The sequence below is a fragment of the Euwallacea fornicatus genome, chromosome 10 (assembly GCF_040115645.1).
Source record: "Euwallacea fornicatus isolate EFF26 chromosome 10, ASM4011564v1, whole genome shotgun sequence".
NCBI classification, from domain to species: domain Eukaryota; kingdom Metazoa; phylum Arthropoda; class Insecta; order Coleoptera; family Curculionidae; genus Euwallacea; species Euwallacea fornicatus.
The window spans coordinates 5198064-5213905 of NC_089550.1; the positions used below are offsets into that span (position 1 = coordinate 5198064).

General features: G+C 35.6%; 1 protein-coding gene across 7 annotated transcripts in view; it reads right to left on the reverse strand.

Moving 5' to 3' along the window:
• Positions 1 to 968: 968 nt before the first annotated feature.
• The window catches only part of LOC136341472 (tachykinin-like peptides receptor 86C), a 71295-nt gene continuing 56421 nt past the window's right edge, over positions 969 to 15842 (reverse strand). For 6 of the 7 annotated variants that reach the window (XM_066286488.1, XM_066286490.1, XM_066286489.1 and 3 more), the window contains 4 exons: positions 9840 to 9990; positions 4898 to 5094; positions 2314 to 2432; positions 969 to 1643 (listed from right to left, as the gene is read on the reverse strand). In XM_066286488.1, coding sequence (XP_066142585.1) covers positions 1465 to 1643; positions 2314 to 2432; positions 4898 to 5094; positions 9840 to 9990 — 646 coding nt within the window. In that variant the 3' untranslated portion in view covers positions 969 to 1464. The remainder of the gene's footprint in view (positions 1644 to 2313; positions 2433 to 4897; positions 5095 to 9839; positions 9991 to 15842) is intronic. The other variant, XM_066286487.1, reaches the window with a different exon arrangement.

Sequence of the window (15842 nt, forward strand, 5' to 3'; positions counted from 1 at the left end):
ATTTCATTTTGATCCAAACTAGACGAGGATAACATCAATGGTTTTCGCACGTGTGATCGCTATTCTAGTAAATTGCCAACATCGTAGGCTATTGGAGTTTTCGGTACTGTTTACCAGTCGGTGATCCGAGTTTATTTAAAAATGATGAAGGCCCATGATTGCCATCGTTATCAAAATTTTGGACGCATTTACTCCAGAGACGTTTTTTGAAATGTAACGCGGTATTATCCTTTTTATAACACCTTGATCCTCCTTTCTATCTTAGATGTACTATGCGTAAACATTTACTATACAATTTCGAATTTCATTGTATTTTTCAGGTAAACCGTAATAGTTTGGAGGAAACGCGGAGCAGGAGCTTTAAGGAGTAAGAGGGCGAGTAAGAGAGGGCTCGCAGAAGAGTTTTCTGAGGGCTGACGCATGACATTTCAGAGGATTTCGGTCGGGACACGCACTAGTTCAGCAGTCATATGCCAGTCCTTTCTTGAAGAAACCTTCAGGGCAAAAAATGGCACGGTATGTGGACAAATATTATCGCTTTGGAGAGTATGGAGGGCCAGTGCCTTTCTACTCATCACTCACTTGTTCGCATAATACACTGGTGCGGGGGTCTTTGACAAAACAAAGTCGGAAAATTATTGAAATCTGCCATTATAATGCACGATTTAGTCATGGTTGATGCTTTTAATTTTTTTTCTGGGCATTTCCTTCAACGGCGTCAAAAATCGCTTTTATTTTTTTATTGAAATTAGTTATAAAAAACTGTAGATTATATTCTATCATTGGTACATAGGTTGATTTTAACAGTTATAGTCACGTGTCATCAAAAATTAGCTATAATGTTTGATCATGTCTCTTGGAGGGGTAAGTTCTATGAGTAGTAACTTGAGTAAGTGATGTGGAATGGGTAGTGTTTCTTATTGGGTTCATGATATACTAATACCTATAGATGTTTTTTTATTTTCTTTCATTCGTTTCTAATGTAAAGAAAGGAAATAAAGGAAAATAACGTCACGCTCAAAGGGCAATCCCACTATTCTATCCATTTCTGTATTTAAGGAAAAACAATTACAAGGTGTAATTACGTAACTGTAAATTTGGTTGTAATTTGTAATGAACAACCGACTAGTGGCCATTGTAATTACAAAAAAAACGTGTAAGAGCGGCTACGATCCAATAGCACATGATACACGGTGATTTGCGTAAGTGTCCTCAAAGTTGATATATGGCCATAGTAAGTCGTTTCCTACCTTTTTCAAATAAATTTTGGGCAACATGGCAATGTCGAGTAAACCCAATAAAATGGTTCGATCTGTTGTGCTGATGGCGACCATTTGCTGTTAAACGTCGTTGAATCATTCTTTAAGTTACAACGCTTGAAATTTGAGATGTACACCTAACCGATCCGATTGACCGGTGGTTTAGTTTGATAATTTTATCTTTTTAATATGTGCACCAGATCATCTATAAATATGTAGTTTTTTGAAGATCTCGTCTGAGTGATGTCGTTCTTGTAGCTCGGTTGCTTAGCTTCCTTTCTTTCCCTTGAATCACGCCCGGTACCATTAAATCATAATGAATGTTGCCATTCTGACGCATGCTTTGGTTCCTATGTTTCTTCATGGATGCACCTGCTGCACCTGTTGATAACAAACTCTCTTAGAGGATGTACGTAAAAATATGCAGTGTGTAATGGAAATTAAACTTGTATTGCGCTGAGTATATGAGGTAGTTTGGCTAAAATATTCTTCCCTAAATAACTTTATCCCTTATTAGGAAAACTGACTAGTCAAAAGTTTTCTTTAAATTGATGATAGATATGGAGGGCGAGGCGAAATGATAAATTTTTAAAAACTTAAAATAAAATGTAGTTCTCTTGAGGTTATCTAACTAAGGTGTTCGAAGATAGTTTCTGTGAAATCGACATGTATAGGAAAGAAACCAAAAGCAATGTCCAATCCGTTCGTGTCTGTTATTTAGTGGTCATAATACTTTCAATCCGCTATTATTAAATTCAGTGACCCAGGAATGGTCCGTTATTTACAGGTGACTATAAAAAAGAGATTTTACTGTACATATTTTTTGTTTTTGCAGCAAATGTGGCACGTTTGAAATCAATCCGAAAAAAATAAATATTTTTACGGTCGCATGTAAACTTCGCTCCAAAATCCGAAGCTCCGTTTATCATGCGAATATAAAGTTCACTGAATAATTTCGATTCTAAATAGTTTGGAAGATATGACCAATAAAAGTTTTATTAGGTGTTAAACTTGATGCTGTGAAAATCATAACAAATTCATGTTTTACGCTTACCTGATTGAGTATACGAATTTATCGAATTCCTCGCTGTTGGCGGTAGACTTTTGCTGCCAGCTCGAGAACTGCAGATCACTCGCCAACAACACATTGCTTTTCGAAAATACTGACGAAATCTAGAACAAAACCAAAACTATTTTTTCTGCATTGAGTAAATATGAGGTTTAATAAGGTTTTCCCCACAATTTCATATTTTTTAATCTATATTTGAAGTTGTAATATACATTTGAATCTGAGCTCAAGTTTCCACAAATTGGATCGCTCTTATCCGCCGGCCTTCATGTACTGTAACACGCAGAACTATCTGGATTTGCTATTATGTGGGATTTAAAAAAAAATTCGTTGTCTCATTCTATTAGTCATTCAGCTAATTTATAAAAAATAAAAAATTCCTCATTCTTTGAATTATTATTAATAACGTTTCCACTCAACATGGCATCCCCAAAAGGCTCCTTACAATTCACGCTGTTGCACAAAAATTCATGGCAGGGTTTGATAAGCTGTGCATTTATTCAAATTGTTTCAAAATTTTGTGCAATATTTTGTGCAACATTTTTGAGTTGCGAGGGCGTAGCAAAGCACAAAACACTGTCATACATATTTATGGCAGTGTTTTACGCTTATATTTTATGGTACTTACAAATATACTGCATACATTGACAAATTATCGCACAACAGTATATGTTGTGCAATTTGTTTGATAATGCACGATCCCTTAATGGAAAGCATGATAGGCTGGCTGTTCTCGTACGGATGAATACATGATGGACGGTGGCCATTTACATTGATAGATGGATATGCTTGATGTTCATCTACATGTTGTTTTACTTTTAAAGCCCATTTGAATAAAATATTGACAAGCATAAAATTGACAATTTTGTGATCTACAGAGAAAGAGTTCGAGCGGCTCGTTCTACCCCATGTAATGGAAACGTAATCGGTATGTGATAGGGAAGAGAGGTTTCAGTATTATTAGTGGCAGTAGAAAGTTGTATCGTTGTGGACGTTTTAGATGTAGAAAATGAAATCGAATGTCTATTAAATAGTGCTGTTTCTGCTCATACGAACTGGAATAAAGAAAACAACGGTTCTTTCGGGTTAAGTTAAGGATACCAGTATAATTAATATTGCTTCCATATTGTTATTACCTCTTAATGTGCTCAATCTATCTGTAATATTTAACTGCACTTAATGTAATGGCCGCTTAGCAGATGTGTTGGCAACACTCTATTTTGCAATTTTATTACTTACTTAATATTCATTGTACCTACTTGTTTCTACACTCTAAAAATTCCAAATTTAAACTATATCTCACAGAAGATAAATCTTCCATTCAATTATTCCCTCCACTGTTCCGATTTCTTCATGCCTGTAGATTCACACTATAGAATTAAATACAGCTTTGATAAAGTTTTTGACGATTTTGAGACAACTTTAGAGATCGCAGCTAGAGTTTTTGCCTTGGTGCTGTATAAGTCCTATGATTTTTTGTCGTGCTGAGTGCTGAGGCGTGTTTTAAATTGCAGTGAAAGCCAGTTTATCGGGAAATTCTATTTCAATTGTCCCTTATCCGATGACTAACCTAAGACTTTACAGCAAAGACGTTGCTTTATCTAATAGTCGTGGAAAACTACTAACAAAAGCTCATTTCATAAAGAATTACCCGGTGCAAAACTCGTTGCTTCGTTCCCCGTTTTGCGGATTCTTTTGACAATGAGCGTTCTTATCAACGTCCCTTTTAATGTATTATTTTGACTACCGAGACGTTCACAGTCTTGGCAGGCATTGCTGGTTTGCAAATATTCGGTCGTTTTCATAAAAATATTCACAGATTCGATAAAACGCCATAAATTTCCATGACATTGACGATATTAAAAATTAAGATTGGAATTGAAGGGACTCAGCTCCCTTCAGCAATGGAAAGTTATGACAAATAATCAACAAGAACGAGAGAATTGTTATCAAACACGCAGTGTTTGCATGCAGTTTTCATTTATCATGTCGCATTTACTGTTTTTATTTTTATCAGGTTATCCTGAAAGTTGTGTGTGACACAATATCCGCAAATATCAACGCATAATTCTTCCCAAAAGGGGAAATCTTTTAGCGAATTTACTGCCAAGCTAAAACAATCTTAATATAACAAAAACATTTATAGTAGCGACACAATAAAGTTCCCTCTCTAAAAAGATAAAATATCCCTATAAAGTCCAACCTTGACGCATTCAACCCATTCCGCACTCTAATGGTTTTCGGTATCCCCATGTTGACCGTAGAATTTCGGGGCACTTTGGATAGCAGTTTTGGGATGTTTCCTTGTAGTACTGATTATATAGATAAAACGTCTCAAGTCTATAAATATTTCCATGAGCCCTCATATCAGAATATTGATTAATTAAACTAACCAATGAGCTGATCAGAAACGATTATTTAAAAGTTTGACTGAACTTAGAATCATTACCTCCTGGTCAAATGCCTCCAGTTCAACCTTGATCTCCAAACCTTCCCGTAAGTGAATTAAACTGAACGCATTACATAGAGATGAGGGTTGAGAATTTTCTAATTAATTTTTGTTACTGACCTGGCATTCATCCAATAGTATATGAGTGGATTCACCATGGCATTCGACATTGCCAACCAATAGAAGGTCAAATAGATATGTTGTGTATATCTATTGTAAATAACTCTGGGGTCGTAGTAGATGTAAATGAAGTAACTGTGGTATGGCAGCCAACAAAGTCCAAAGATCAATACAACCAGAATAAACATTTTCACGACCTGCAAATAGAAATTAATGAAAGCTGGTAACCAGTGCAAAATGGAATATTTTCCTATATTTGATTGAAAGCACAATCAGTCGAATGAGGGAACTTTTCGCAACTGTTGGCTAAAATATTTACTCTACAAGTGTAAAGTGGTAATTTTGCTTTCAACAAAAATTCTTTGATTCCAGCTGACTGACTATCGATGAATTTGTCCAGGATGCACCTCTGATGAACGTTTTTCTGAAAGTTTTTTAATGATCTTCTTACCTAATTTAAGTTAAAATCACAAAAAATGGGGGATATTCGGAGTTTCTCTATTATCTTTGAACATAACGATAATTATTACAGTCAAAGATATAGTTGCTAGACTTCATAAAGGCTCAGCGGTTTCCTGGCTTTTGTTTGGACCTTATGGTTTTCTAGGTATGACATCGAAAGTAAACAGTAAACGAAAATAGTAGTTGCGAAAAAAGTACTAACCCACGCGTGTATTAGGTAATACTAACACACACATGCACGTGTGCGAAAAACAAATGAATGATGGACATAGCGCAATATACTGCTCTGGCTAAAAATATTATAGTAACATGCTATTTATTATGTTAGTCAATTAGGAAAAATATGTCCGTACCAATAACTCAATTATATTCCGTTTCCGACCGGACTAAACATTTATTTTTATTTATTTTTTGGGTATGGACCGTGGTCGTGGGAGCAATAATCTACCTTATTCGCAAGGAAGTTTCTTAACGCATTAGCGTGTTTGCCTACACTTGTGAGTTAAGGGTTACTGTCGCTTGTTATCTAAAAAGCTATATCTGAGACATCATTTATACTGTCCTATATCATGCCCGATATACTTTATTTGTATGTATTTTAGACTCCTTCAGTTTAGTGCCACATTTCAAATAAGGTTTCATGCAACGGGATATTTAAGGCAGTGAATTCTCCTATCTTGTAACCATAACTTAGCATTACCGGGTGTTAGGATTTATTTTTAGTCAATTTTTCTAATGTTTGTTTCCTCGAATCGTAGGTTCTTAATTTCTCTTAAACCTAGTATATCAGATAAATCATTTCACTTCGAGATAACTTGAGTTATAAATTTCCAAGCCGGTTAATTTTAGTCAATAAACCCTCGTCACCGTTGCTATATTTGTCGGAATTTTCTCTAGTTTTTTGTGTCTCCACTGTAAGAAACACTGGCTACGTTCATGATATTCATACTATTCAGTTCAATTGAACAATGAATTTTGACATTTCCGAGATACATGATTTGTATCGGCTTCAGATAGGCAGCATGCCTCAGAAGTATTGGTGGAATGAATATTTCCCTATAACGGCGCTCTGCTGTAAGATGTGAATTTGTATATAATAACTTTTGAAAATTTCAAAACATAAATCCAATCAGTTCAAGTGAGGACTTTGTGGTGGCCACAGAGATTCATTACCCCGCGGAATTCATTGACATGAAAATTCATACTCAGAAGTTGCCTTACTTCTATAGGGTAATGGCATGAGTTACTTAAGACTAGAGAAGCATCCTCTAAAACTAGAGAAGGGTAGTTTCTCAGAAACTTCAAGTACTGTTTTCCATGCAAAAACTGTGAGGTTTATTTTCAATTTACAGATTAAGAAAAAATTATTTTGACCTTTAAGCTGCCAATTCTACTGCATCATTGTTTCTGGGACACCCTGCAAACATTTTTTTATGAAAATACGCAACTCCTGTATTTATCACATTTCACCATCTAGCTAACTAGGAGGAGGGAGTATCAATATATGAGGAAGCACTGTGTATGTTAGTGAAAGCCTGGATTTATCTGAGTATATTTCTTTTTTAAAAATTACTGAAGCGCTTATTTGGAAATCTAGTGCTGAAGTTGACTTTAAATTTCTAATCTAAGCCCCGTTTTTCTTCTCAACTCACCAGTAAAGTGATTACGTTATAAAAATACATTTGCTCATTATATTTAACCAGATAATGCCGTACATATATTGTCAAGTTGAGATTTAAGTTATGATTACTAAATACTTAAGAATCAAATCATGCCAGAGGGTACATTGCATATGAACGACGCTCAGCAGCCAAGTTTCGGAAACACGTTCAACATGCAAACTTGATCAGAATAGGTAAGCAGAATAATGTTTCGACACGCGAGGAAACTAAAGACATATCTTCTTAAACCTACCTCTTGAAAACTTTAGATTTGCTGCGAATTTACTGTAGTTTCTCTACTTATAATAATTATTCGAGGAACTGTTGAGGAAATGCATAACTAAATCTGAAGCAATTAAAATGAAAAATTTCTACTACACTAATAAGAGCTAATTTTTAATCTGATTTTACATCAATAATTTTAAATTTATCGTCTATGCCATCACATTTTTCTAGTACGATAGTTAACCTACTTAAATTCCTCTATATATATTAAGATACTAGTTCAGACAAAGCAGCACATTGGCACACGATTTCAAGTTGAAAAAAATAGGAGTGAAGCGACGAGTGACGGCAATGAGGTTGACCGTATTGAGGAGAAACATACACACAAAGTAAAACTTTGTTGATGTGTTAATTTCTTTATTTAAATTGGGTACTTACCATAGCTGTTCTAAATTTAAATCCAAGTGGTCTCTCTCGTGAAAATAATGATAATTGCGTGATCGGCACATGGTGTTGTTCTCATTGGTAAAAAGTCATACATATCATTACCGTACCGAGGGGAGGTGTCCCTCCCGTCCAATTTGCCGGTACGTTATTAGCCCTCTTCTGGCTGCGTGTATAATGCGTGAATTTGATTACTTCACAGGCCGCTTGAAATTGAATGTATAATAAATCAGTTATAGCGCACTTACAACAATGAAAAATAACTATATCAGTGCGGTTATGAAACTCTTATTGAAACTACAAGGCATATTAAAAAGCCTTTTATCGAGTGCATGTTTAAGTGACGTAATGTATTTGAATTAGTACTGTTGCTCCTGCAAATCTATGGCCAATCAGGAGCCCCCTTGAATGGTTCAGCTGCAACGGGACTGCTATATTTGCAGAGTCGCTTTTAGAGAATGAAGAATGGTACCAGCATTCGATGGGAGAAATGATAAACAGGAAGAGTAACATTAATCGGTTTATTAATAAAAATATTTAAGAAACAAGAATGGTAGAAATAGTTTATGAACTGTTTAGAACAATAAGGAAGCCATCCTGGTCCAAGAGAAAGCTTAAAGGCTGCGCGAAGCTAGATCACCATTGACATTGTGGAAATTATATATGTTAAAACCAACACTCAAAGGACATTTGTAAGCTCTAATAAACAAAAGACTCATTACTTAGAAATTGCTAAATAGTTTAATATCCTCAATGGAAAAAATAATGGTGGCGGTGAGCCTTAAACAAGGGTTGGGTAACAGTGGGAAAATTTTTTTCCTAGAAGATTAAGGCTCATTATCACTTCAGGCTCTACATTTATAATTAACTCCAACATCCCGAAGACCGTTTTTGATTCTATTAAATTCCGTCAGTTTGGGTCATCTACAGTCAATTAGACTGAGACCGAAATCGTAATGTCAACGGCAAGTCTTAGGGTGCAGTCAAGGGCTGCTCGAGTTAATTAAGCCCAGAGCTGGCAATGGGACATAAAGTTGTAATAAGCCTTAATCTACTCGGAATTTTTCCTGCGATTGAAGATGATTGCAGTCATCTTTAAATATTCTACTAATGCGCAGGCTCTTCGAAAATATGTGAAGTTTTTCAAAAAATTCAAATACTTTGCCAGTACCGAGGAGGGGTTAGGACTTTGCAGAAACACCCGGTATTTTGCCTAATTGACTAATTCAATAGTATGTTACTATACACTGTGCCCGAATTTGGCGATGTATGCATTGGGATCTTAGAAACTGTAAGACACGTGAGGATAGGCAGGTGATGAGCGGAAATTCAGATGTTTTTTAACACATAAAGTTTACAAATGGCAGAAACTTTTGAAAAGTGTGAAATTTGCATTTTCCAACTTCGGTCATGCGTAAACTACTAAGTGGGGTGTATCACTGAACTCATAATAATAAGTTGTTTTAAAGTCGTCAAAAACTTGGCAGGACCGTATTTAGAAAAAACACATCATTTTTACGAAATGAAAGGTCATGGGATGATACCAAGAGTGTGTGAAAAAGTGGTCTCAGTTTTCATCTATCTCGTGTGATGGCTCGGGAAAAAATGAAAAAGAAATCCGAAAGTTTCATTTCCTCTTTTCAATCCACTGAGAAATGAAAGACCAAAAATAGTTTTGCAGATCTGTCTGCACCGCGAAGGTACCCCCGATTTTTCTCCCATTTAACCAAGTCTAAATGGATTAGCGTTTACGAGATTCCCAAGGTGGATATTCCTATAGTGGACGCACTGTACTATAACGCGTTCAATAATGACTGACGCCAAGTGCCTTGGACACTCAACTGAATCCTTGCAATTCGGTCAGGTAAGTATTTAATATAATTTCTTTGACGATTGATTGAAATCTGAAGTTATCACTCTGACTATTTCCACGCATAACAAGCCGTCATTGCTAATGGAAAACTTTATATATGAATATCGTCAGGTGTTTCCCTACTTTTCTCTTTAAGAATCTATAAAAATTATGACACCACTGAACTTGAAAAACACTTACTAATTCTGTTTGCTTCGTCTCAAATATACGCTTTCTTATCGGAGAATGCAATCTTTATAGCCACGAATCTAAAGAAACCCGGGAATCAAACTAATACCTTTCTTTTAGATTGAATTGAATCCAGTTGGCGCTGAGTTAATTCCCCGATGGACTTGGAACCCCATAGGACTTTGCCCATTATTGCATAGCACATCGACATGAGGGTCATGGGAACTAGGTAAGCCACCACGAGAAAGAGCATCTGATACCTGGAAAAATAAATAAAAAAAATATTCTGTTTCAATATTGATGTGGAAATCGTGTTGGGGGTATAATCAGTAGTTGGCCACATGAAACTGTGGAATTAAGGGATAGCCAAGCCCATGTGCTTTTCCCCGCGTTTTTATAAGGGAATTACTACGACATCATTAACTGGTTAACTGCTACAGTAAAATATGAAAATGGGCCATTTTGTTGTAATTAAAGTTCTTATAAGTGGTAAGAAATATCTAAAGTCGTAATTTTTTATAGGTAATTCATTTTCCTTCCCTTAGTCTCAATCTAGAAATATTAACCGCTAGCGAATAACGTCAGATACTAAACGAGGGGGTCATAATTTTTTATCGGTAGCTATCTTGGATGGAACAGAAAATTGTTTCAAATATTTGGCACCGGGAGCGGATGGCATTAACTAATGGTTTACGCATTCCCAAGCATTGGTCGAAAAATATATGAAATAAACCTCTCCCTAACTCGAAAATAATTGTTTTTAAATTCGTTTACTCGTTAGTTGACACGAAGAGCCTGAATCTGTATGAATGTCGCTTAGCGCATCGAACTATTCCTAATATACATACGTCACTTACATGTTAAATTATCGAACCTAAACAAACTTGTAATCCCAATGAGCATGTAATGAAGTCGATTATCCCCGGTGATTAAGTTCAGTTGAGGTTCAGCAACAAGTCCAGCAAATCGTTTGTGTCCAAACGAAATTTTACGAGAAATCTACCGATACATATCAACACAAAATCAAATATACTTTATTTTACACGTTGCTTTTTGGTGCAATCAATTTGAATTGTGTACATTAGGAAATTACAATTAATATAAATCTGTCGAATAAAAAAATATGCGCTCACGCTGCTGCTAACACGAGGCGAAATGGATTGCATCTAAATATTTATCTTAATTCCGCGGCAGTTAATCTTTATTTCGGAGCACGTGGCACCCTATAAACTGCCCTTACGTGGGAGAACGAACAAAATATTGCTAAAAAATGCAATACCACTTATTGTATCTTACGTCATGTCGAGACTAGGTTCTTCCGCAAACTGGTAGGGAAATCAGCAGAGGTGGTATTAAAATTTAACGCATTTTTGCCCATTGTCAAAATGACTTTTCAGTAGAGAACAAAGCTTCAACATATGCGGAAAAAATCAGATGTTGTGCAGGCAGTTTTCAAGCCTAGAATTGACAAAATTCATTTTCAGCGCGTAAAAGAAATTTATGTGAAGAAGTAATTTTTAATACTATTGAAACAATCTATCGGAATAACTTCTGAATCCAAACAGCTTCAATTTACTTAGAACTTTTCGGTCAACGCAATCAAAAGCTTTTGACACATCACGCAATTAGCATATTGTTGCTCAAAGAACAATTGCCCTTGAGGCTGGCCTTTTAATGACACTATGTATAACGGTGCTGGTGACAGAGTATCTCATGAACACACTAAAGACAAAAAAAAATGCAATCAAGTATTAAATTGGTTAATACTACTTTCAGGCATCACAGTTGTGGACAAACAGAGCGGCACATTTCCCGGTTGAGCTATTGAAAACAATTACTTTCGAAGTAAAAGTTTAATCACGGAAAATCTAAATGAAAACTGACAATCAGAGTTTTCGCAGGTTTGTGGATCTTACTAATCGATACTTGTTTTATCAAACCTTTCCATGACCAAAGACGTGGGTTTTATTTGATCGTGTGAAATCTTTACTAATTCTTAATGAACGCTTTGAGCAACTAAGAGGAAAAGGAATAATGCAAAAGGATTTATATGGAACCGAATAATCAGCTTTACGATTCAAGGTTGGCAATGGGGGTCACGGAGATTAAGTTAGAAAATACACGTGGATGTCCACAGTATACTTCATTATTAAAGAATACGGCGTGTCTTTTTTAAGTGCATGCACTAGTGCTATTTGCGAGCTGACCGTAGATTTAATTTCGCTAGTAGAAAAAATTGGTATATTGTGGTATTCGCCTAGAACACCCTCACGATGTTAAATTTTTAGGAGTTTCGGAAGTATTTCGAAGAATATGGAAATTGACCAATTTTGTGATTTATTGAAAATGTCTGATCTTCTCTATTTTGTTTGTGATAGAAAAAAGTGTAAACCACCAAGTTTTGTAATATTGTATTGAACTCAACTTAGCACCTTATCCGATTCTTATTAAACGGGTAACCAGCAACCAGTTGGATTTTGGAAATTATTTCTGAACAACAGTTACAGTCATGTGAGCTATCTTATACGCATCCTCATGTCGTTGTCATAAAAAAATCTGACATTGACAGTACACAGGCAAATTTATTCTAGACATGTCAAAAGAACCGCAACGGTCAACCATCTCCCAAATTTGTTTTCGGATAGAATACTGCCTCGTGGGTTTCTTGCCACTACTCACTCAAAAGTCAAATTTGCAATGTTGTCGGATCTACGAATGTCTTGATTTTTTTCCATGGAATTACATCGCAATTTTTTTCTCTGGGGGTTCCTTAGCACGATGCAGATATTGACGTACTTTACGGCCGCTTAAAAGAAGCGTATTTCACGTTTAACATGGAACAAAAGAGTACTTCAAACGTATTTAAATTCAAACAGTCATTCATTGCAAATTTGCACCGTTCCCCTATAAAGGTTCATATTTTGTTCCTAGGAAAGTTTGTCATGAATAATCATGATCGATAAGTCAAGTATCGTACTATTGCATTAAACCTCTGATTTATTTTCCGATCGTTTAATTGATAAAACAGATAAATTTGCATAGAAAATGAAATAATCTCTTTTTGTGCATTTTACCTCACACCTGAGTATTTTTCTCATAGTACCTCGAGGTATTTGTACTAGGAGCATTATATGATGTCCGTTGTTAAAATAAGATATTGGATAATGGAAAAAATATTATTATACACGTAAATGAGAATTTTGCCGATATAAAGTGATAATTTTCTTAATGAGTGAGTCAGGATTTCGTTTGAGTAAAAGGTTCTTATAGCTCCACGAAAAAACGCCGTACAAGACGGTGAGGTAAAATCACAATCGAAAATCTGATGTTTTCTCTTAGACTTTTACCAGACTTATTTGACCCTTTCTTATTATTTATTTACCCGGTTAACTATGAATGTTAACTCTGCACCTGGCAACTTGAACACTTTAATAAATTAATATCAAGTGACAACTTTGCAAGGGATCCAAATTCCGTTTGTGTCAAGTTAGCCATAAACCTACAGGCCATAAACTTGCCAAATATTGCCGAGTCGCATAACCGGCCTATTATACCGAGTGACATCGGAGATATATAGCAGCTTTTTCATTTACGTAAATAAAATTAAGAGAATTTCATGGGGCCTGTAATATGTATTATAATTGGACGTGAATTATGTCCAAACGACGTTTATTCGGGAGGCATTTTTTTTTTAATTTTTGCTAAACTCTCTATTTCTCTAGTCTATTTTGTCCGTTTTAAAACTACTCTTTTAACTACGTATTACGTGTTGGCGGTCATGACTGGATATCGAACTACCAGGTATACCGGTATGAAGTGACCGTCAGGATATAAATGTCTCGATATAGGGCATTTGTTGTAAACAAACCTTTTTTTTGTTTGCTTAGTTGGTATGCAAACTGACAAACATATTTTGTACAAATCGAGTCCCTGAACAAATAACAATATATTATTTCATTGTGCCAAAAATGTCGAATTTTGTACCATAAAATGATGATTCGCGGAAAGCATTAATTTTTTGCTTTCATTTGAAAAATAGTGCTACAGAATCGCATCGAATGCTTGTCGAGGCATATTGTGATTATGCTTTATCAGAAGCAACATGCAAAAGATGGTTTCAACGATTCAGAAATGACAATTTTGATGTGCAAAATGAAGAACGTGGCAGACCACCAAAAAAATTTGAAGACGCCGAACTGCAATCAATATTGGATGAAGATGACACTTTAATTCAAAAGCAAATGGCAGAAATGTTAAATGTTCCTCAACAAACAATTTCTGATCGATTAAAAGCTATGGGAAAGATCCAAAAGTGTGGAAAATGGGTGCCGCATGAATTGAATGAAAGACAGACGGAGAAATGAAAAAACACCTGTGAAATTTTGCTTCCAAGGCACGAAAGAAAATCAGTTTTGCATCGAATTGTTACTGGAGATGAAAAATTGATTTATTTTCGAAATCCTAAACGGAAAAAATCATGGGTTGATTCGAGACAACCATCAACATCGACTGCAAAACCTGATCGATTCGTCAAGAAAGCAATGCTGTGTGTTTAGTGGGATCAGAAAGGTGTGGTGCATCACGAGTTTTTAAAACCTGGTGAAACCGTTAATACTGTTCGCTAACGACAAAAATTGATTAATTTATACAGTGCATTAATCACAAAACGATCAGAATGGGCCAGAAGGCACGGGAAGGTAATTTTGCTCCATGACAACGCACCTGCACACAAAGCAACACCGGTTCAGGATATCATCAAAACACTTGGCTGGGAGTTGCTACCCCATCCGCCGTATTCACCAGATTTGATTTCTTGGGACTACCATTTGTTTTTATCGATGGGATACGCATTGGCTGAGCAGCACTTCGATTCCTACGAAGAAGTAGAAAATTGGGTGTCTAATTGGTTTGCTGCCAAAGAGGCACATTTCTATTGGCGTGGTATCCATAAATTGCCAGAAAGGTGGTCAAAATGTTTAGAGAGCAATGGTCAATATTTTGAATATATTTTTTCTCTTTCCTTGTTAAAATTGGTGTTTTATTTTCACAAAATAGCGCTCATTTCATACCGGTAGACCTGGTATATTTAATATCGAGTGAGCGATGGAAAGAAAGTTGGTTCTAGAAATGTATTTAATACAAAGAAAAAATTAAATTAATATTTTATAAGCTTCAGCTCTTTGGCGTTGCAAATTAGAACACTTTTTGAGTTACAGAAAATACCGCAAAATTAATAATAAAAGAATGAAATTGAGGTAGAAGCGCTGTCTTTACATTTTTTTTTGTAACCCAGTACTCATTTATCTTTAATACTCGACGCGTGAATGTAATTACTTTCCCTTATTTTCAAATTCGGAATAAATATTTTTAAACCGTTTCCACCTATACTCATTTTAATAAAAAAAAAACTAATCCGATAATAAACATCGATCCGCCATAGTTTCCATTGGGAATTGCAGGGGACCAGTCAAAAAAGAAACATGTATATTTGGTTTCATTAAGACTCCCGATGAAACTCGAAGGATCGAGAAATCTCGGTTGCCTATAAAAGTCTATTGTCGGGCATTACGGTAGATAAATCAAGGAAATTGTGAGGGTCTCTTAAAGTTCGCGAAATTTTTGCGTTCACACTGCCTGCTTCTAGCCTCAAAATTATATCATGGTTTAAATGTTTTTCTTGTCGGATGAAATAAAGATATGTTATTTCAAATCATGATGGTACTGGAAATTACATATTCTGGGGCGTCTTCCTGCATTGGAAGAGATTCCGCAGGTCGCAGCATAAAGTGATGAGAAATTAAATTTTACAAGGTGGAAAAATATCGAACTTTGAACACTTTGAGGCCACATTGTGACTTTCCAGTAACAGACACCATAATGCATCCAATATTTATCGCGTTTCCTCTAAAATGTCTAGAAATGACTTTAAATTCAGGCTCAGTTAGCCGTCCCAAAAAAAAAATACAATCATAAAATTGCATTTATTGGGAGCTGTCTGCTGCAAGCCCGGGTGTTGTCTGGTATTTTTGTCAAGAAATCGAGAATGAGTTGAGAAGGCAAGAAACGTGATCGGTTTGAGAAAGCACAAAATAGTCTTTACTTTCTTGTGTTT